General features: G+C 33.7%; 1 protein-coding gene across 1 annotated transcript in view; it reads right to left on the reverse strand.

Moving 5' to 3' along the window:
* The window catches only part of Il1rapl2 (interleukin 1 receptor accessory protein like 2), a 516,192-nt gene that overhangs the window by 11,698 nt on the left and 481,505 nt on the right, over nucleotides 1-22,989 (reverse strand). Inside the window, exons 8-10 of the mRNA XM_077793619.1 lie at nucleotides 15,783-15,928; nucleotides 6,883-7,026; nucleotides 421-591 (exon numbers count right to left, since the gene is read on the reverse strand). Of these exons, the coding sequence (XP_077649745.1) occupies nucleotides 421-591; nucleotides 6,883-7,026; nucleotides 15,783-15,928 (461 nt within the window). The remainder of the gene's footprint in view (nucleotides 1-420; nucleotides 592-6,882; nucleotides 7,027-15,782; nucleotides 15,929-22,989) is intronic.

The raw sequence follows: 22,989 nt of genomic DNA on the forward strand, positions 1-22,989 counted from the left end.
AACAGGGTATAATGAATAACAAGGTTGGAATGCAGATATTTAGAGTTATTAGTAAAAATGATTGGAAGAATAAGTAGCAGCACAATGACAGAAGACCGGCTTTGGAACTGAAATGCACTGAAATGGTTTACAGTGATTTTTACAGACTTTTTAAAAGGACCATAATTTTCTCAGAACACTAACATAATATAATTAAAAAATGCCATTAAGGCACAATTTAAAAGCCACACCTAAAACACAAGTGAGAATGCCTTTTAAAAGTTCAAATGCTCTAAAGGGGAAATACAGGTGTTGAGGAGAAATTTGAATTTTAAAAATCTATAAGAAACAACTGTCTAAATACTTGGCTCTGATGGCTTGAAGCCTCCATATAACTTTCTAAAAGTAACTATTTTAAAAACAAAAATTGAAAATACTTACTTCCACTTGGAATGAGATCCCTTTCTGGGATGAAGAGTTTGTATCCATAATGTTTTTCCAGGACATCTGGCAGTATTTCAAGAGCAAACTGCTCTTCTTCAGGATTGTCACAATCTAAAGTATCTTGATCCACTTTGGTGTAAGACAGATAGGCATCATATTCCTTGTTGTCTTAGAGCAAAAAGAGAGTGGTAAGTATTAAAAGGTTGTTGTGGGTTTTTTTTTTTTTTAGGATTAAAGGAAAAAATTATTAAAGCATAAGTAATTGAATGTACTTTTTATTCTTACTTTTTAATTGTTAACACATATTAATTGAATAAGTTAATGGATTTCACTGTGATATTTCCATATGGTTCCATGTATGGGGCCTTGATTCTTCTACCATCTTTTAGAATCTGTAACTACTAATAGGCTGAAATACACACTATAATTAAGTCACATGACACATTATAGGAAATCAAGTCAATTTCAACATAAACTAGTCATGTGATCTGAACTGAAACTTTTATTTGATGGGCTACTTTTATTTAGGACAGACTAAAGGAATTATTTGTGACGTTCAATGATGTGTGTACATGATTAGTTCAGTGTTTTTGAAAGTAGGAATAAATAGACCAAAGTCATGGATTTGAACCCTTTATCTGCCAGTTGGCTTGGCTGTGCTACTTGGTCACAGACTATACCTTGTTTGTACAAATATGTGCAAGAGATCCAACAGGGGCTTGGCCGTAGAGTGTGGAAGATTGAAATAATCCAGTTTCCCTCCTGGAGACACTACTCAAAGCACATGCCATACTTCCAGTTGGTTATTGTCGTCATCTTCATATACAAAAAGCAGTTCATTACCAAATATTAGAGACAGCAGCTGGGTTTTAGACAAATACATTGCCTGTTATTCTTGTTTAGACCATGGCCAACTAATTTGACATAAGGTCCAAAAGAAGTCTTTGTTTCAAAATATACATCCTTCCAATATTGCCAAATTAGGTTTTTCCCTTCACATATTTAGTCAGGGAGTTAACTGTGCTTTGCAAGTATATTTTTTCCTCTTTTGCTGTATTGGATCATAGCCAGACTCTCTAAAGTAAAAATGTGCATGTATGCATGCATTATTTCCTACAAAATGTTAATGAACACAGCTATTCAAAGTATTAGTCCCCATAGGTTTAGAAGGGCTACACTGGAAAAGTTATAGTGTTATTTTCAAAATTCCCTCAGTTATAGAAAAAGATTTTTAAAAGTTAATTTAGTGAGCATAGGCTCATGACAAACTGTAAATGAATGCTTATTAAGTACAGTGACTTGCAAATAATCCTTTTGACAGACTGGTAAGAATTCCAAGATTGTTTCTAGAATATATCAACATTGTTCATTTAAACAGATCTGATTAGAATATAGCTAAAACATGACAAAAAGGTAATTTATAGAACGAAACAGCCACTCACTCATGATATTAGTGATTTGATTCTACCTGCTGAATGAGATATAAACTATAGACACACAAGATACAGATATTCTATTGTAGAAGGAGTTGGGATGCCCTCCTGACTATTTAGATATATCTGAGGTAGGATTTATGGTGTTCTAATTCTAGTCAGATTCTAGTCTTCATCACCCCAGCATGAAAAGAACTTTGGTTATCTCTGTCAAGATGGTATCTGAGACTGGGAGTAAAGTTTAACAGTCTTTAGAATGTCCCTTGCTTGCAAAAGGATTTCATAAACCTTGGCTAGATTATTTGATTGCCTAGAAGCAGATGCACATGAAAGACTGCCCCTGATAGTTGAGGAGATCATTTGGCTTACAAATTGGGCACATTCCACTGTTGTGCATAAAACTCCACTTGGAAGTGAGAATGTTCATGAGCAATGTTAATGTAAGAACCTCCTGGTAATCCTAGCACCTCTGCCCCTGTTCCAATCAAGCACAGGATGCACCTGCAGGCCCTTGACTTTCTCCAGCTATAATTACTCACCTGGGACCCAGAGCTGCCGATGATACACAGCTGGAAGAATAAAATAGGCCAAAGGACAAACAGCCCCATTCCTATGAGCAGAATATATTTCATTGTTCTTGGTGGATAGTGTTACTGCCTCAAACTCCAGTCCAACAAGATCCTTGTTTGCTATGACTTTGATAGCCTTCCTATATGATAAACTTCCCTAAATTAAAGTGCATATTAATTCATTCAACAATGATTTGTTGAAGATGCACTATGAGCTAGCCACATGCAATGGCTACCTGACTCTATCACTCATCTCACCAGACCTTCTAGATTGTTATTCCAATGCTAGTCCTGACTATGGCTATCGCCCTCCAAATATGCCTAAATAAACTCAAAATTTCTGGTCCTATCCTTATTTACTCTGTCTGTATTCTGAATACTACAGTCCAGTGCTGCAAAGACTTTTTCCTAGAAAAGTATTTCTATATTTGTGTATCCAAAATCAATTATGACAAAGAACGTGGATCCCTTTGACATGTTAACACCCAAAACATCTGGATAATAAATTTTACTTAGCATTCTAGAAGCACATCACTCATTTGAGAACATTTGCTTCTCATTTCAGTCCTGTCCCTTTAATATGAACTAAAGGTGAAGAGCTTATGGTGGTTGGCCAGAGCAGGAAGAGAGCTCTCAAAGCCACCATGTCAGATGTCCCAGAAACTCTAGGATGCCAAGTAGTGATCCAGGAATGACGCAGATGCCACAGCTTAAAAAATGCACTTCAGCTTTATGTAGACAGCCAAGAAAATCTCATGAATAGCCACAGCTGTTGCTCACAAAGAGGTGCAAGATGGGTAGAGCAAAAGCAACAACATGATGTAAATAAGGTTAACAGCAAGGCCTGAAAATTGTCTTAAAATTGAAAGGCAGTTCAGGGACACTGCTTTTCTAGGCAACACTAATGAGCCTTCTTATGTGCTAAATCATGCTGACTAAACTCATCTGAGGAACCAGAAAATAGAGCACAATACAGAGACCGCAATAGAAGGAAGAGGACTGCCACAGTGGTCATCATAGGCATGCTGTTCTAGTGAAAAGAGTAGTTATGAAGAAGACAACCAAACTATTTATGGAAGAATATTCTTGTTGTCACACCTGCCCTTCCTTGTTTTTAAGTCTAATTTTAATCTTGTTCATCACCAGGTAGTCATTTCTGTTTACAGCCCAGTTCTTCCGAATCTGTGCTGAATACTGTTCTAACCCTTAACTTCTAAACTGAAAAGACTATGTAACCTTGGTGATTATTAGATACTTGGTTCCTACTATAGTATATGTGTGTGTAAGATGTTCTGATCATGAGGAAGAATATAAGAAAATGCAACATGCACAGCACTTGCCACACAGTAGACATTTATTAAATATTTAATGACCAAAAAATTGAAAGATCAAAGAAGTAAAACAATCTGTTTTTGTGGGTTGAAGTGAATTCAATTAAAAATAATTAAGAAGTCAAAGTTTGTTGAATGGATTTTATTTTATAAAACAAAGTATATTTTTCCTAGAAAAGTATTTTTATTTCATAAAACAGAGTATATTTATCATAACTTGCAGGAAATGCCACTATCAAAAGGTCAAAGAAAAAACATGAAGAAAAAAACATGCAGGTAAAATTAACTTGTATTTATGAGATGCCAGATATTTAAATGAAGCAATGAAAATGTTGGTATCCTATCTGTCTGACATTTGGCATCATTCAACTGGATATTTGTAAAAGGAAGTAAAAATTCATGTATTCATCCTTACGGCACATCTGCTGACTTTAAAGTATTCCATTTTGCTATCACAGAAATTTTGAACCCAAAATCTCTGTAATAGCTAACTGGAATATTTTAAAAATATTTTAATTTTACCCTCCTACCATACTGCATTTCCCCCTATGGAATGGGTTTTGTATCAATATATATAATTTTCTAAATAAAATGATCTTTATTACTGCACAGTCTTGAGTCACATGGGCCAAATAATTGGTAATAAAGATGTAAAATGAAATATTCGATCCCTGATAATCCAATGATATTAGCACGGGCTTAATATTAATTTGCATACTCCAAATAATCAGTTACTTTGGATTATTGGGTATGTGTGATGAGAATTATTGTAAATTAACCCAATAAATTGTATCATTTCTTACAGAGATGATAAAAGATGTTCATCTTTTACCTTCCCAAATGGATAGTTTAGCCACTTGTTCATCTGGGAACTAGTGACATTTTCTTCAGTAGCATATTTCATCTAGTTATTTTACATGAACAGGTAAGAAGTCAGATTTTTCAACATGAATTACTGTATAAAAGAGCAGAGGGTAATTGACCATATTTTCATGAGTACTCTATAACAATGGTTAGAACAAGTTGGAATTTCTCATTTTGAAGGTACGTCTGAATAAGAGTGTGTAGTACTTTTATTTTTTATTAATTTTTATTTTTTTTGCATTACAATTCTTATTACACATATAGAGGAGTGTGTAGTACTTTTAAACAGGCTAGTATAATTATGTAAATATATATCTTGGAAATAAATATGCATATTTACTCATCAAGGAGCATTTCTCTAATTTACTGTGAAAATATGAAAGTCAATTAAGACTCACACACATAGCCATTTAATAGTAACAATAAGACCCAAATAAAAGATCTTCAAAATTTTGATATTACACCTGTCACTATAAAAATAAAACAAAATCATGAACTTCTCTTCTTTTCTGTAAGACCATTTTTGTTAAGACCATTAACCCAAAGAAGGGGGGAAAAACACAAGCAAAATTTCTCTCTTGATTTCAGTATGACAAAAATTCAGTTTTGAACTGCCTTTTAATAATGATTTGCAATTTGTAGTTTTTCAAAAAATGTGGGTCAGGAACAATGGTGCATGCCTGTAATTCTATAATCCCAATGACTCCAGAGGCTAAAACAGGAGGATCACAAGTTTGAGGCCAGCCTCAGCAATTTAAAGAGGCCATAAGTTGCTTAGTGAGACCCTATAAAATAAAATTAAATTACTAGGGCTGGTGATGTGGGGATGTAGCTAAGTGGTAATGTTTCTGTGGGCTCAATCCCCAGTACCAAATAAAATAAAATAAAATAAATAATAAAAATAAAAATGTAGGCTTACCTAAGGCATTTTACACGTTTACAAGGCTCACAGTAGTCTGTAGGGTTGAAGGCTTTATAAGAAGCAATATGTCATGATTTCTTATTGGTGTTGATTGAAAACATGGTAATTTGTTCTATTGAAAAAAACTGAAACATTGGTTGTCCAAATACATAAGGCTCAGTACAATTCTTTGTTGATACATCATAAAAAAGATTTCCAAAAGGCATGAAAAGCAAATAGAAAAGTATAACACATAGTCTAAATTTTTTATCCTTTAAGTCACCTTTGAGAATAGTGCTACAAGCATTCAAAATATGTACATTCATGTACTTTGAGGTGTAAAATGTATTTCTGTAGATTTTAATCTGTTTCTTGCATGTTTATTTTCTTTTTAAAATTTTTTAAAAATAATTTCATTTTATTAATTTTTATGAGGTGCTGAGGATCAAATCCAGTGCCTTACACATATGAGATGAGCACTTACCACTGAGCCATGACCTCAGCTCCATGTTTGTTTTCTTGGTGGCAGCAATGGTTAAAAATGATCTGTACATACATGTGAATTTTCTAGACAAAAACATGGAATTGATTTTTTTCTAAATTTTTTGAGTTATTAGGGATCAAAGCCAGGGCTTTGTACATACTAAGCATGCTCTACCACTGTGCTACATCCTCAGCTCTTTTTATTTTATTTTGAGACATGGTCATGCTAACTTGCCCATGCTAGCCTTGAACTTATGATCCTCTTGCCTTAGCCTCCCAGATAGCTGGGATTAAAACACAGAATTTATTCTTAATTTATTTCTTACTAAGGGAAAGGCATTAACAGGAATAATTTTATTTCCTAACCAAATAATGCCTTCTTATTAAACTTTTCTGGAAATTATTTCAAACAAAGCACTGCAAAAATAAAATTATTTCAAAAAATACATATATCCTTTACCTAGATTTACCTATTAATATTTAATCCTCTTTTCTCTTTCTTGACAGATAAATTGTTTTTCTAAATTATTTGAGGGTAAGTTGCATATATCATGGCCTTTTACATCTAAATATTTCAGTTCATATTTCTAAAGAATAGGGATATTCTTGCCAGGTGCAATAGCTCAGGCCTGTATCCCAATGACTAGGGAAACTGACTCAAGAGGATTGCAAGTTCAAAGCCAGCTTCAGCAATTTACAGAGGCCCTAACCAATTTAGTGAGACCCTGTCTCAAAATAAACAATAAAAAGGGCTGGGGGAGAAGTTAAGTGACCCTGGCTGGGTTCAACCTCTGGTGCCCCCTCCAAAAAAAGAATAGGGATATTCTTTTACATAATTATAAATAAATATTTTAATTGAACAATAGGAGACAACTTACCATCAGTAGTTTCATCACCTCCAAAACGCTGTCTATAGAAGAGCATCAGTTCAATGTTGTAGCATTTGTAGATGATCACCAGCAGTATAAAGAGGAGGAAGATTGCTCCCAAGCCCCCTGCAAGCTCAATTTTGTAGATTAAATCTGAAGCAAACAGAATCAACAGGAAAAGGTAATTAAACCAGGGATACTTGGGATTTTCCCAGATTTCTAGTTTGTGTGTAAAATTTATTACCCCTTTGTATTTTCTTTCAAAAATATTCTTGCTTAATGCTTTACTCTTGATATATCTGTATGAATCAAATCTTTGTAAAATTAATTATTTTCTAAAAATTTGACTGATTTGTTTTTATTTTATTTATTTTTATTTTTTTATTTTTAGTTATACATGGCAGTCAAGTATAATTTAACTCATTTAAACAAAACATGGAGTACATCTTATTCTAATTAGGATTGCAGTCTTGTGGTTGTACATGATGTGAGATTCACTGTGGTATATTCATATATTTACATAGGAATTTTAGGTCAGAACTATTCCCCTGTCTTTCATATTTCTTTCTTATTTGCTATTAAAGGTCACAAGTCTATCTAAAATGGAATAGTCACTCCCAATTTATATTGTTTTCATATATATACTATTGCTTTAACTGTATTTCAGGGAACTGTTAAAGCTGTGTTGTTCTGGTTTCAGGGCCTATGTTTTCTTGTTTTTTGCTAAATTATCTCATTGGCTTAGCAAGATTACCATCTTGAACTTCTCAGGCCACAGGCCCTATTCTTCTGAAGGAGAACAACGTCATAAAATTACTTTCAGAATCAAATAAAATCTAATAAGGATGAAATATTAAACTGTTTCACTTAACCCCAGTAGGGCATAATCTAATACAAGGTAAGCAGAGGAAATTACCTTACCCATTTCCCCTACTTATTTGAATAAATGACCATAATATATATGTGATATAATACGCACTGTGGAATTAAAAGAGAATGAGAAATACTGGCTAATCATTTAGCCTCTTTGACTAACACCAGGTTACACCTGTATTAGGCTGCTCCAGTGGGTATCCCTAGAACTCTGAGAGTTGGGATAATCAAATCAACACATAATAGAAGGAAACAGAATGTCTCCCTGGATCAGGGAACAGTGAATTACCCATAGATTAGTTAGTGATATTAACAAATCTAAAGAATGTATCATCAAAAGAGGGAATTCTACCATGGAATTTAGGGAAATGGAAAATCAAGAGAATTTAGAATGTGAGTTCAGCACTGTAAAGAGAAGAAATGCTAAATCTGAGAGACATGAGAGCAGAAATATATTTTAACTGAGGACAAGAACATTTAGTGGTCTCATCATAATTCAATGAAATTGCTTAAAGATTATCTGACCTCCTTTTAATCTAATTCATAATTACCAAGTGGCTATTCTATTACTAATTTAGCTCTCCAAGTAATGAGAAACTGGGAAAGGGAATGACATTCTGGTTTATACATCAGTTGTTTTTGAGTTTCGTTGGCATTGGTCAGTCTCTCTGGATGGATCAATTCTAGAGCACTGTCAAAATTAAATTACTGGCCATGTCAATATGTCACTCTTGAAAATAAGATAGTCAATATTTCTCTGTGAATCTCCTTGTCTTTTCATATGATCATTGCTTAAGAAAAAATAATCAGGACCAATATATCAATTAAGATTGATTTACCATGTTATACTTTGTAAAAAGAAAAGCATATAGCATATACAGGGAATATACTACTTTATAGATAAAAATTTTATCCAGTCTATTATCTACTGTGTAAATAATCCTACAGCACAAAAAATATTCAAACCTGTAGATGAAGAATTTGAAATGGTAGTATGTCACTTATCCAAGGTCATGTACCTAAAAGAAGTGGCCAATATAGGACATGAGCCAAGGTCTCCTAACTTCAAATTGAAGTTTTATTATACCACAGCTTTACATGCTCTATTCTGAATGTAAGCACAGAAATACTACCTAATTTTCCATAGACTGTTGGTAGTACTTCCTGAATATCATATGACTTGTGAATTTTGACTTCTTTTGACCTTTTAATTCCAAGGTGAAAAGATAAACTACAATTTATCAGACAGAATGAAAGAACTGGGTAGCTCTCGGAAACATCAATGGGGGGGGGGTACTACAGAATCTTGTAGCTGTAGCAGGGGAGAAAGGATGGGATACCTGGAGTTCATTTTATAAAAAATATGTTAGGTTTTGTGTGGAGAAAGGGAATTTAGTCTTGTAAAGGAAGTGGAGTGAGAGAGGAGATGATGGTGGCCAGCCAATAAGGAAAATCATGGAGTGGAAATATAAAAATCACAAAGGTCACCTTTTTTGAGCAAGGATTGAGAGAGAAGAATGAAGAAAGGAAGAGAGTGGGACTGGTATGATGTACAAACTATATCAATTAGGAATATTATGAGGGGACATGTAATGAGCAGTGATAGAAAATTGGAATCTATCTGTTGCAAAAGGAGTTCATTTTGGATATTAAGCAAATTTTAATTTGAAAAAATAATTCCCACCACAAATTAGCTCTGCTTCTTCTCCTCTACACTGCCTACCTCTCTGTGGGAGATAAACCAAGCTTGCTCAAAGAGACCTCTGTAGAGATGCAAATCACCAATCTTTATTTGTTTTCTTACTGTCTTACATCAGTTATGAATAATTAATAGCCAGTGTTATGATGAAAGCAATACAATTTGTTGTTACTCTGAAAATCAGTTTCTCTTTCATTTTAGGGCATTAATTGACTTAACCCAAAATGTTTTTCTCCTGTTATGTTTATTTTATGATATAAATGCTATTCTCTCTTTCTCCCTCTTTCTCCTACACCCGCCCGCCCCCCTCACATTTTTCTCTCTGGTCAGAACAGCGTTAACTGTTTTCAAAGTCACTTAATGGGGATTTTACCACCAATTTCTATGTTATTTACAGAGTAGAATTTATATTAGGTAGATGGGAAAATTCAGCAGCAGAAACAATTTATGCTCCCAAGAAGCAGACACTTTATTCAGCAGTAAATTTATGGAAGAAAACTATGGTGTGAAAAGTACCTTTGTGATCTTGGAGTCCATTTTATAAGAAAAAGTCTTTGAAAAGTATTACATAATGATGGGTGTTTAAGTTGAAAACTATGGATCTAGGCTCTGAGACTCAACCTGTATTCTTTGATCAGGCAGTCACATCAAAAGGGAAACATCTATCCTATAATCAGAGGGGAGAATTGCCATCACCCAAATAACACCTGGCTTTTCTTTTGTCTTCTGTTTTCAATTGCCATTTTGTATCTCAGCAGGAGCTATATTTCTAGGGACATTCCCTGACTGTGAAGCTGAAAGTCATTTTATTTGGGCTGTACTTGTATACTATTCATGAGGATAGCTGTAGTTAGAACAGCAGATATTTATGGGATGGGATTGTAACTTTTTCTAGGCACCCAAAGTACAAGTATAGTTTTTTTTTTAATCTTCTTACTTTGAACCTACCTATTTCTTTACTATGAATACAAACATCAGATACTACAGAATGGAACAAATAGCACCTGAAGCCAATAGACCGGAGAGAAAGAGGGCTGGGAATGTTTGAACTTGCTCTTCTGACTTATAATTTGGGAGGCAGGTTAGGAGATCCTAACCTGAGGACTTTTTCCTGTTATGTGAATGTTCATGTCCTCTCAAAATTCATATGTTGAAACCCAACCCCAAAGTTATAGCAATAAAATATGGGGCCCTTGGGAGGCGATTAGGTCATGAGGGCTCCACTTTTATGAGTGGGATTAGTGCTCTTATAAAGGAGGTCTGGGGTTGAGGCTCAGTGGCAGAGCACTTACCTAGCATGTGTGAGGCACTAGGTTCAATACTTTGCACGACATTAAAAATAAAACAAATAAAATAAAGACATTCTGTCCATCTACAACTACAAAAAGTGAAAAAAATAAAGGAAGTCTGAGGGAACTTGTTTACCTCTTTTGCCATGTGAGAACACATAAAATGCGCCATCTCTGAGGAAAGGGTCCTTGCCAGACACCAGATATGCTGGTACCTTGATTTTGAATATCCCAGCCTCCAGAATTACAAGCAATACATTTGGTTATTTATATATTACTCAGTCTAATGCATTTTGCTGTAGCAATCAAATGAACTAAGTCAGAAATTGGTACTGAGAAGTAGGATGCTACTGTAACAAATACCTAAAAATGTGGAAGTGCTTTTGGGTAATGGATAGAGTTTTGAGGTCCACTGCTATGAAAGGAGCCTTGAGAGATTTTGGGGAGGGCTTAGAATAATAGTTCTGTAGGGAAAGCCTCAATATTCTTAGATATTACCTAAGTGGTGTTGATTTGAATATTGGCAGAAATATGGGTTGTAAAGGCCATTCTGATATTCTCTTATATAAAAAAGATGACTGGATCCTTATCACACATGAATCTAACAGTGCCTTAATTTTGGACATTACAGCCTTCAGAGCTGTGGGAAATAAAGTTTCTGTTCTTTATAAATTACTTGATCTTAGGTAAATTTTATGGCAACCTGAATACACTAAGAAAACTTTCTGTATACTTTGAAGAGTTAGGGCATAACAAGAAGACTGAAATGAAAAGAGGTATTCAGTGACACATATCTGTTTTGTGGTAAAGATCTTTTTTTTTTCTTTGCAGAGAATGAGGAATAATTATGAGAATTTCTTTAGCTTAAGATCAGAGTCTCGGCATACCAAAAAAGTAAAAATATTTAGGACAGACCTTATACTGAAATTTAGTTGTACTTACTGACTAATGTTTCATCTAAGAATAAAAAAGTGGTAAGTGTAGGTTGAAGATGCATAGGTAAAGGGCATTTTGTTTTTACAAAATCTGACCCTGTTAATTGGGTATTTGGACATGAGTTTTCATTTTTCAAAAGGCCTTTTTTAGTTTATGAATGGATTAATTACTTTTCTTCTCATATTGATCACTTAGAAAATTTAAAATGTTTGACTTACAGATCATTAAGAAGTTATTGTTCCATAAAAAGCCATATTCATACTCCAGTTAGGAAATCTATAGTCAACAAGATCAGTCTATGCTGAGATAAAACCAAAAAGATATAACTCCAAAGGATATGTCTGAAGCTTCTCAAGACAACCAAAACTTTGGTCTGACTAAAATAATTAGGGTAGAATCATATGGATTTTTGCTCTTCTTTGGGGTTCTTCCATATTTTTGAGAGCTGCTAATAAGACTAAATGAGAAAAGATTAACTGCATCCTTTTGCAAGGATGAAAAAGTGAAAAAATAATAATAAATGTTGCCTAGAATGGAGAGGGTAAACTGGTGTACTGTGAGTGAAAAATTGTTTTGTTGGAGTTCACAATGTTTCAAAAATGAATATTAATATTTAAAAATGAAAATGTTTAATAATCAGCCTTTCAGCTTCTTGAAAACTTTCAAGCTCTCATATACATGAACCCACATTCTAGTAAGCATGGTAAAAATCTTCTAGAACCCATTTAAAGCAAGAGATGTTTTCTTTAATGTATGTTTTTTTTTTTTAATCTGGCTGTTTAAAAAACATTCTCTAACTGCCTAGTCCCCGAGGACTTTGAGTTTTCAATATGAAACATGGAAAGTATAGGTGGACATGGTGGGACACAAGTGTAATCCCAGTGGCACAGGAGACTGAGGTAGGAGGATTGCAAATATCAAGCCAGGATGGCCAATTTAGGAATATTCTTCTCAAAACAAACAAATAAACAAAAGAGGGCTGGAGATATAGCTCAGAGATAGAATGCTCCTAGGATTAATCCCCAACACTACACACACACAAATAAGAGAATAAAAACTTGGAAAGTAAAAATTTTTGAAAGGAAAACATGTATTTTGGTAAACCAGGGAAGGCAGTAGTTAAGACAAGAGCACAGATAAAATCTTCTCTGTATTAATCCTTTTATCTTTCTCTTACCCCCACTGTCCTGGTCCTCTGTGAGGAGAGTTTTCATCCAACAAATATTTTTGAGCACTTATTGTGTTTTATATACTAGGGGTAAAATGATAAATGAGACTGGTAAAGTCCCTGTTCTCATGCTGTTTACTTTGTAGTGGGGTAAGAAGAAAAGAAGCCAACAAATATGTAATTATAATATCAAATATAATGAAAACAATAAAAAGAAATCAGACATGTTAGAAAAAAAAGAAAATTAAGCTAATTATATTTCAGATATGGTGGCCAGGGAAGACCTAATGAGTAGGTAATATATAAGAAGACAACTGTGTGAAATAAGGGAGTGAGTCATGGAGATAGCTGAGGAAAGAGTGTTTCTGGAAGGAGGAAATAGCCTGTGTGAAGTATTTGAGGTGGGACTGTACTTAATAAGCATGAGAAATAGAAAGGGGGCTAGTGTGTATGATGATTAAGACAGAGTGTTGTAGAAAGTAAGAGGAAAAATAAGTAGATTGTGAAGTGCCGTATAGGTCATAGTTCAGGTTTGGGATTTCATTCAATTTGTGCTGGTCCATCAGAATACAGTGGGGGCAGTGATGGAAGTGATCAGATTCTGGATAGGCTTTGAAAGTAGAGCCATGGGATTTTTTTGATGGGCTCAATATAGGATGTGGGTAGAGAAAAGGTAAAGTGAAGAATGACTTCACAAATTTTGGCCTGAGCAACCAGAAGGATGGTGATGGAGATAAAGAAGGAGACTGAAGGATGAGATTTGTAGAGGGGAGAAATTAGAAATCTTGTTTGGGGAAAGCAAAATTTGATATGGCTACTAGATCTCAAAATGGTGTAGTTGACCAGACAAATTGATATACAAGTTTGGGGTTCAGGTGAGAAATCCTGGCTAGTGATATAAATATTGGAGTTTTCATCATATATGGTAAGCAAAAACATGATGGAGGCTGAATGAAATTACCTGGCCAATGAGCAAAGAGACCTGAAACCTGGGAACCCCAATATTTAAATACTAGAAAGATGAGAATTGATATAATCAATTATTCATAATTTTAGATAGGTTTGCTTGTAGAAACTATAGGAGGTAGCAGAGTTTTACAGAGTGTCTTATTTGACAGAGTCAGATTTCTAGAAATTTTATGGACTGTTGTTTATTGTTTTACTTATTAAAGAGTGATGACTTTATTTGAAAACTAATATAAGACTATGCCTGTCTCCACTGGCTAAATTATAGTACCCTCAATATTTTTCTTAATAGGAGGTTTCTAATTGTAACACTATATATCTTTTGTGAATTTTTTCTTAATATTTAATGTATGGCTTTCTTTGCATTCTCACCTCCACAAAGACTACAAGCTCCACAAGACTTGAGGGATAACTATTTTATTCAGCAGTCTATTCTTCACAATAAGCATGGTGCTTGCTATACATGAATCCTCAATGACAAAATATAATTTTAATTATTTATTTGACCAGAATATATTCAAGGTACCTATTAGTGGCCAGACACTGCCTAAATTGCTAAAGGTACAGAAGTACAGCAGCATCTCTGGCTTGGAGAATCTCTGAACATGAAATAAGACTGAAATGGACAGGAACGAAGTGATCTTTGCTATAAGGTACCTGGACATGGTCAGTGCCTGCCCTTCATGTAGGTGGACTAAGTGGTTTCCTAATGCATAGGATAACATAGGAGAAATTATGCAAGTTTCATATAATAAAAATTATTTAGGCATAATAAATTTCACATCCATCATATCATTATCATTTGAACTCAAAGTAACTCAAGAAGGTAGATATTATAACCCCTATTTTACAGATGAGGAAGCTAATATTCAGGAATCATAATCAGACAAAAAATCCTACTGAACTATATGGCTGAACCTGGATCTCCTGACTTTACTTTCTGTATTAGACTCATTTATACTTAAGTACTCCTTTATTTTAAGAAAGAATCAAGTACAATAGAATTAAGAAATGGTGCTAGAGAGAGAGAAGCATTATTCTTGGAATAATGACACTTCTCATTTTCTTCCAGAGCTTCTGGTCATGCTCAAGAATTAAGGCTGGCTGGAAAATAGAAATTCCATCCTGGCCAGGATGTACAAATGGTGACCTTGCTGATTGAATTGTTCTATTGCTCTATAGCCTAGGCAACAAGAACACTGATTGAGAACATTTGTTCTGCTACATTTACAAAACTTTTGCCAGATGCACACACAAAGTATTTAGCCTCTTGCAGTAATCAAGAGTCATAGCAAGGTAAGAGCCAATTTAGAAACTTCTTTAGCTGCTGAGATTGTTCTTAGGTCTGTAAATTTAGAGTTTCTTTTCTTTGTCCTTTATAAACATTTCATCCAGTCCAGATCTGATTCTAGATAGGGATCTCCATAAATGCCAAATTATTTAGAAATATATTGACCTATGAAAGGCCTCTTAACACCAGGTTATATTACAAAATATAGCTTATAAACTTTACGTTATAATTGAAAGGTTATAGGACACTATTAATTATTTTATTTAAGTTTTAGTCAGAAAATAAACAAGCAACTTTGTTTTTCATACGGTTTTCAAATTTTTCATACAATTCCTATCATTATATTTAAATAACATAAGATATATGAAGGTGAAATACAGACAAAATATTGAATGAATCTGTGGATTCCATTTAATGTAACATGATTATAATCAGGTACATTTCATCTCAATTGATTTAACATATAATAAGGCTTAGTTTACTTATTTAGTTCCTAGTGATACTGAAGATCATAGGCATTTTATGTACATGAGAAATATTGTTCCTTGAAGACACAAAATGATTAACAGAAATTGATACTTTATGATACAATAAAGCCAGAAAACATACAACGTTAAACTATTAAACATACAACTTTAAACTATTTGTGAGTAAACAAAATATAGTTATAGCTATAAAAATAAGTACCCTTTTTACGCAGAAGAACACTGGCGTGTTTCCGTCCATTTCGGTTTTCTACATGGCAGGTGTAATTAGCCAGGTCAGCCTCCACCACTGAATCAAAAATGAGTGCCAACTCAACTTCTTTTTCTCCAAGATGCTCTTTGAGGAGTCTGAAATAAAGACAGTATTATTGTTTTAATAAGTTTGTATTGGGTAGAAAGCATCCATGTAGTCTACAAATTGTTACACAATCCTCCCATCCTAAGTCTCTGATGGCCACAGAGAGTTCTGCCTGGATTTATGTGTATGTGGACCCTCAAATAAGAAAATACAAAATGTACCTTGACTGAAGGACAAATAAGAAAGAAAAGTGAGGAACTCAGTAATACAAAATATTAGCATGATAAATGAAGCCAACATGGTTTCTGTGGCAAAAAAGATGGAACATTAGCTTCCATATTCTAAACTGATTTTATGAGAACTAATTGGATACTTTTATATTATGATATGAAGGAAAAACACATTTTTAGAAGTATAGGTTTTGTTTTTAGAGGTCAGAGTTTTAGGCAGTAAATGGTTGCCATATGAAAAGTAAACCAAAGATGTTTAATGGCCTTCAATTTTCAAATATCAGTGAGAAGCTTTTTCTCTTCTTTTCTCTTGCTTGTTATTTAATGCAGTAATGTGGCAGGCTCCCTAATCTCCCCAGTGATGCTCATCCCACCTCTACCTTGGCCCTGATTTCTCCAGACAATGCTCCACAATCACCCTTCTGCTTTGCCAACTCACTGGAAGTAACATGCTTTATGTAACATTCAGGTTTTTGCTTTCTCAAATGAAATTGCAAAGGGTCTATAATAGCCAGGGATAGGTATTCTTTGCAGAGAAGTTGATTTTCCAGTACTCTTTTTTAAGGGGTGCAGCTTTTGATTATTGAAGTGTTATATTCTTACTAGCAATGTATTACCTCCTGAGCAAGATGAAACTGGGTATCCTACTGCCTTTTCTTTATTCTGCTGCCTTTTTCCAAAGAGGGAGATAGTCATGTGACAAAGTTCTGGCAGTCCTGCATTTTGGTTCTAGTACATGTCCTTACATACACAGATTTGTAAGAATAAAATATTTCATATGAAATGGGGAACCAAAAGTAATTCTTTTTTTGTTGTTGTTTTGTGCTGTCTTGCCCTTCATTTATTTATTAATTTTTATGTGTTCTCTTTAGTTACACATGACAGTAGAATGTATTTTTCTTATCTTCAGTGTGGACATATGAATATGAGCTTAGGAAGGAATCCTGAGTTACCAGTACTGTGCATAAGTTGGAAAAGGCAATTGTACTTAGGAAAAAGCTGGGTTCTAAATACAGGCCTCTCATTGAAACTCAAGCTGGATCCTTAAAAAATCATTAACTAAGTTTTGCTTTGATTTAACTCATTTAAGTTGGAGAAAAAAACTCATATGCTTAATTTTGTTGTGAGAATGAAATGCGTTAAAGTGATTTGAAAAGTAAATAGCACTCTACAAATGCAAAGGAATGTTATTGAATATAAACATTTCATTATCTGAAGGTAGATTATTTAGATTTTGACTTATACAAAAATATTTGTATTTATACTTATTGATATTTAGGGTTGACTTGGCTTAATATCTTCTGGCTTTTGAGAGAAGGAAGGGCTTAAAGTAGGGTTGGTGGAAGACAGTTTCCAGACTCTGAGAATCTCCAGTGAAATCTTAAGCCCAAATTTTATTTATAGTAGACATGCTTTTAAAATTAACTCTGTTTCTGTTCTCTTCCAACAGTGTCCATGCCTGAGAGTTTAGAATACTAGAATTTGTAGTTCAAGTAAGTCTTCTCTTGTCCATGACATTTATGTACTGTCACTGTACATAAAGCGAGTATAAGGTTTTCTTAACTGATTTTTTTGAGACAGAGTCTCACTAAGTTGCTTAGGGCCTCGCTAAGATGATGAGGGTGATCTTGAACTTGTGATCCTCCTGTCTAGCCTTCTGAGCTGCTGAAATCTTAACTGAATATTTGAAAGTACATTTTACTGTTAGTCTTTCTGATAAGTGTTTTTCTTTCTAACTAAAGTTATAGTTTCCCCTTTCTATATTTTTTCCTCAAGGAAAAATTGGGAATTTACTATCTTCAGGTTTACATTGATTTGCTCCCTCCATTTCCTCCCTACTACTGATAAATCTCACCATATTCAATTATTTTAGCTCTATATAACCTGCAATGGATAACCCTCCTGTAGTTCCAGAAGCTGCTTAGGCACCACAAATTCAGTTTGATTTAAAGCTTCACAGGGAAGTCAGCCACAACCTCTGCCAAACACAGGGCCGAAAGCTGATCTTGTTCCTCACGACCAAACCTTTCCCTCTGCTTTTCTAATGCAGTTTCCAAAAACAGCTCTTCACAAGCTACAGAAAGAATTTGGAGAGAGGATTTGAAAAATGATCCTTGGTCCATCTATTAATATATATGAAGTGTCTTAATTATCAGCTCTTAAAAACCTAGAGGTGACTTGCTTTTTTGGAATTAAATAGCAGGTTGGTGTTTATGTGTACAAATCACTCTGCAGAGCAGTCATAATTTCCTACCAAATATTGACATATAACAATCCATCAATGATTCTTTGTCAGTTTCTAATAAGTGTCTAGCTATGGGTGAGATATTTGGTATAAGAGAAATGTAAACTTTAAAAATCCTGGTCTCTGACTCCATTAAGCTTTAAAATTCAAATGAGTAGATAAAAGTAAAACAGTTGAAAACATAGGAAAAGTGAAGTAAAGCAGGGTGATACAGTCATGCTTATAAAAGAATTTCAAAGGAGGAAGATACTGTCTAAATTAGTTAGAAAACACTTGAGAAACTGGGTAGACAAAAGGAAAAGTGGGGAATTTTCTGTAAGAGAAGATAGGAGCATGTTTTTGGAAAACGCATGAAAGAGAAACACTAAAGAAATAGGTTTTGAATGGGGGATACAAGTGAGGGAATCCTGGGATGTATTTCAAATGACTTCAGAAATATCTCATTAAAAGGCTTTACATAGGGTGGGGAGGGATGAGCCACACACATTTGAATTTATTTTATTTTTCAAAAATATTTTTGTAGTTGTAGATGGACAGAATGCCTTTATTTTATTTGTTTATTTTTATGTGATGCTGAGGATCAAACCCAGTGCCTCGCATGTGCTAAGCAAGTGCTCTCCTCTGAGCTACAGCACCAGCCCTTGAATTTATTTTAACAGCTTCTTTAGGGTATAATTTATATACTAAAAATTTGCACATATGTACTTGACACAGTTTGGTGAGTTTTGGACACATGCATATATCCATGGGGATGATATGACAATGAAATAGTCCAATAATTAATATTTAAAGCAACTTAATGTAGTAGTGAACAAGGGAAAATAATTTGGGGGGACAGAAATTGCTACTTTCAAAAGTAAGTTTAGGGGCTGGGATTGTAGTTTAGTGGTAGAGCACTTGCCTAGCATGTGAGAGGCACTGGGTTAGATCCTCAGCACCACATAAAATAAATAAATAAATAAAACAAAATAAAGATATTGTATTTATGTGAGAAAGAGAGTGGCAATTTCCATATTCTTTCTAGTATTAGTTTTTAACCAATTGTTCTAACTAGAGTGTGGAAATTGTCATTCCCTTCCTCACACAAAAAATATATTGAACTAATGGAAAATTATCAACTCTTCTTAGATTCATTAGGTAATTGAAGTCACAGGACAAACTCCTGCCCACTGTGTACTTGTATTAAAATCTCAAGAGTTTATGCCAGTACCAGCAGAAACACTTAGATTACAATCGAATGCAATGAGTTCATGTACTGACACATCATATTGTATTTAATATGTACCATGTTTATGTTTTTATGCATAAGTTAGGACAAATTTTTAAAAAATGAAGTTGATTAATTTCTAGAGGCTCATTGTGGTTGAACTTAAGAATTAAAAACTCCATGGTACATAATCTTAGAGACCTCACACTTTCATAAGTTTTGCCTAAGCCTAGAGGAGCAGAACCAGTTCTCAGGGTGAAAATTAGATAAAGGTCCCCTTATGCTTCAGGCAGGTAGAAAGGAAAAGGTAATCATTTAAAAAATGAGCCCAGAACATTCTGTTCTCCTTTTCAAAAACCTGCCTTCAGGGGAAACTAGTTTATCAGAACCTAAACTATTTAAAATTTACCAAGGCCTAACCTAACAGGAAAAAGGGAAACACCCAACTCAGGCCCCTCTAGCTTTCCCATGTTACCTAAAGGGAGGTGAACCTGAGAAACATTTATGATGATAACAGTCCAGGTGGATAGGCTCATTAAAAGACTAAAACTTCATCATAGAATTATGGAATGATTGCCACTATCTCAATCAGACTCCTATGTGATAACAAAGGACTTTAGCTGAAATAATTGCAAAGCTCAGACCCTGTTTAAGAAACCATTTCTAGCAAAACCAAGCAAAACAGTGGAGACAAAAACTAGGACACCAGAGGAAATTTTATTCTTTGATACTTGCAGCTATAATGAACAGCAAACATAGCCTAACCCTTAGCCAGATAAAAAGAAAGTCTCACATTAAAGGCCTATTAATCTCAGTTTATTTAATCCAATACATTTTTATCTGATTTTCAACAAGAACAATGGCAACAACAACAACAATAACAAAATTACAAAGCATGCAAAAAAGCAACAAAATGAAGCGACAAAAGCCCTCATAGGTATATAAGAGATTGAAAATATAAAAAAAAATCTACGATTAATTTTTAAGGGCTCTGATGGAGAAACTGTACAATATACGTTAATAGATAAGTAATAGAACAAGAGAGATGAAAATTCTAAGAGTCAAAAGTAAATGCTAGAAATTAAAGCACTGTACAGAAATGAATAATGCTTTTGACAGACTGTAGATGAGAAGTAGCCAAAAAAAGAATCAGTGAACTTAAACATATGATGACAGAAATGCTGAACTGAAATGCAAAGAGAAAAAGAATGAAAAAGACTGTAACACGATATTTAACTTTAAAACATCAAAGACAAAAAAAGTCTTGAAAGACGCCAATAGAAACAAAACAATAACAAAATACCTTATATACAGAGCAATAGCATAAAAGAAATATCAGATTTTTATTTAAAAACAATTTGTAAAAGAAGAATTTGGAGTGATATATTCAAAGTGTTGAAAGGAAACAACCACCCACCTAAAATGATTTGCCTAAATTATTCTTCAAAAATTAAGGCAAAACAAAACTTTTTGGACACACAAAAACTGAGGGGCTTTGTTACCAGTAGAAAATAAAAATGTTTAAAAAGATCTTGGGCTGGGGATGTGGCTCAAGCGGTAACACGCTCAGCTGGCATGCGCGGGGTGCTGGGTTCGATCTTCAGCACCACATAAAAATAAAATAAAGATGTTGTGTCCACCGAAAACTAAAAAATAAATATTAAAAAATTCTTTCTCTCACTTCTCTATTTAAAAAAAAAGATCTTTAGAGAAAATGAAAATCTTATGTGTCAGAAGTTTGAATATTCATAAAGAAGAGTGTTAGAACATGGCTAAATGAAAATAAAAGTAAAATTGTATATTTTTGTTATTCTTAATTGACTTAAAAGGCAAGGTAATTCAAAACAATAGATATGATATGTTCATTATAGCTTATACATAGGCACAATTAATGACAGCAGAGTTACAAGGGACAGAATGAATGAATGGGGAATATTCAGTTTTATAGCACCAGTAATACATGTGAAAGAATGTGATATTATTTCAAAGTGGACCTAGATTAGTTAAAAATGTATATTGCAAACTCTAAAGCTACTACCAAAAATGTTTAAGTGTAAATGATATAAGAAAGGAGAAAATTTAATAATATAAAATGTTCAATTAAAACCAGAGAAGGAAGAAAAAGAATAGAAGACAAAAGAAAAAAAGCCACAAATATAAAACTGATACCAATACTGTAGACATTTAACCAACTATATCATAATCACTATAAATGTGGAAGATCTAATTACACCAAGTAAAAGAGATTGTCAAAGTGGTTAAAAGAAAAAGGGCCAACTATTTGTTGTTTGTAAGAAACTAACTTTAAAGACAGAGACATATTTAAAAGATAGAGAGTGATAGACCATATTAGAAATATTTGTAATTAGCTACAAAGCTATATATTAATTTCAGACAAACCAGATCAGAAATAAAGAGGAACCTTCCATTATTAAGGGGACATTTCTAAAAATACATAACATACCTTACTATGTATGCATGTATTAGAATATTAAAATATGTAACACAAAAACTGATGTTGCTACAAAGGAAAATAGATGAATCAAGTATTATAGTTGAAAATTTCTATACCTTACTAGCAATAATGGATATATTTAGTAGGCAGAAAATCAGTAGGGATATAGTTGAACTGACCAGCTTCAAAAGGATTTAATAAACATGTATGGAATACTTCACGTAACAACAGTTGAAAAAACATGTTTCTCAAGTTCATATAAACCATTTACCAAATAGATCACATTCTAAGCCATACAAAGAGTATAAACAACGCAACATATGCTCTCAGTCCTCAATAAGATCCAACTAGAAATCAGTAAGAAAAATATAACTGTAGAATTCCAGAGTAGAGATTAAATAGCACATTTCTAAATATGGTCAAGGAAGAAATCTCAAGAGAAATTTAATCATAATTATAAATAAATTAAGGGCTGAGGCTGTGGCTCAGTGGTAGTGCTTGGAATGTGTGAGGCACTGGGTTTGATCCTCAGCACCACATATAAGTAAATTAAAAAAAATAAAGGTCCATTGACAACTAAAAAATATTTTAAAAAGAAATAAATTAAAATGAAAATATAATTTAAAACTTGTAGAATACAGTAAGTGTAGTACATAAAGGGAAATTGATGTCAGCAAATGGATATACTAGAAAAGGAGAAGATCTAAAACAAGTAAACTAAGCTTCTATCTTAGAAAGTTAGAAAAGGAAACAAATTTAATTCGAAGTTTGCAGAAGAAATCATAAAAATCAGAGCAGAAATCAATGAAATTATAAGTAGGAAACAATATAAAAAACCAACAAAACCCAAAGCTAGTTCTTTGAAAAAAATCAATAAAATTGATGAAAATTGTTTTAGCCAATTTTGGTTGCTGCTGTTGTTGCTGTTACCAAAGACCTGACAAAAACAACTTAAAGGAGGAAAAGTTTATTTT

This window comes from Urocitellus parryii, chromosome X (assembly GCF_045843805.1).
Source record: "Urocitellus parryii isolate mUroPar1 chromosome X, mUroPar1.hap1, whole genome shotgun sequence".
Lineage (NCBI taxonomy): Eukaryota > Metazoa > Chordata > Mammalia > Rodentia > Sciuridae > Urocitellus > Urocitellus parryii.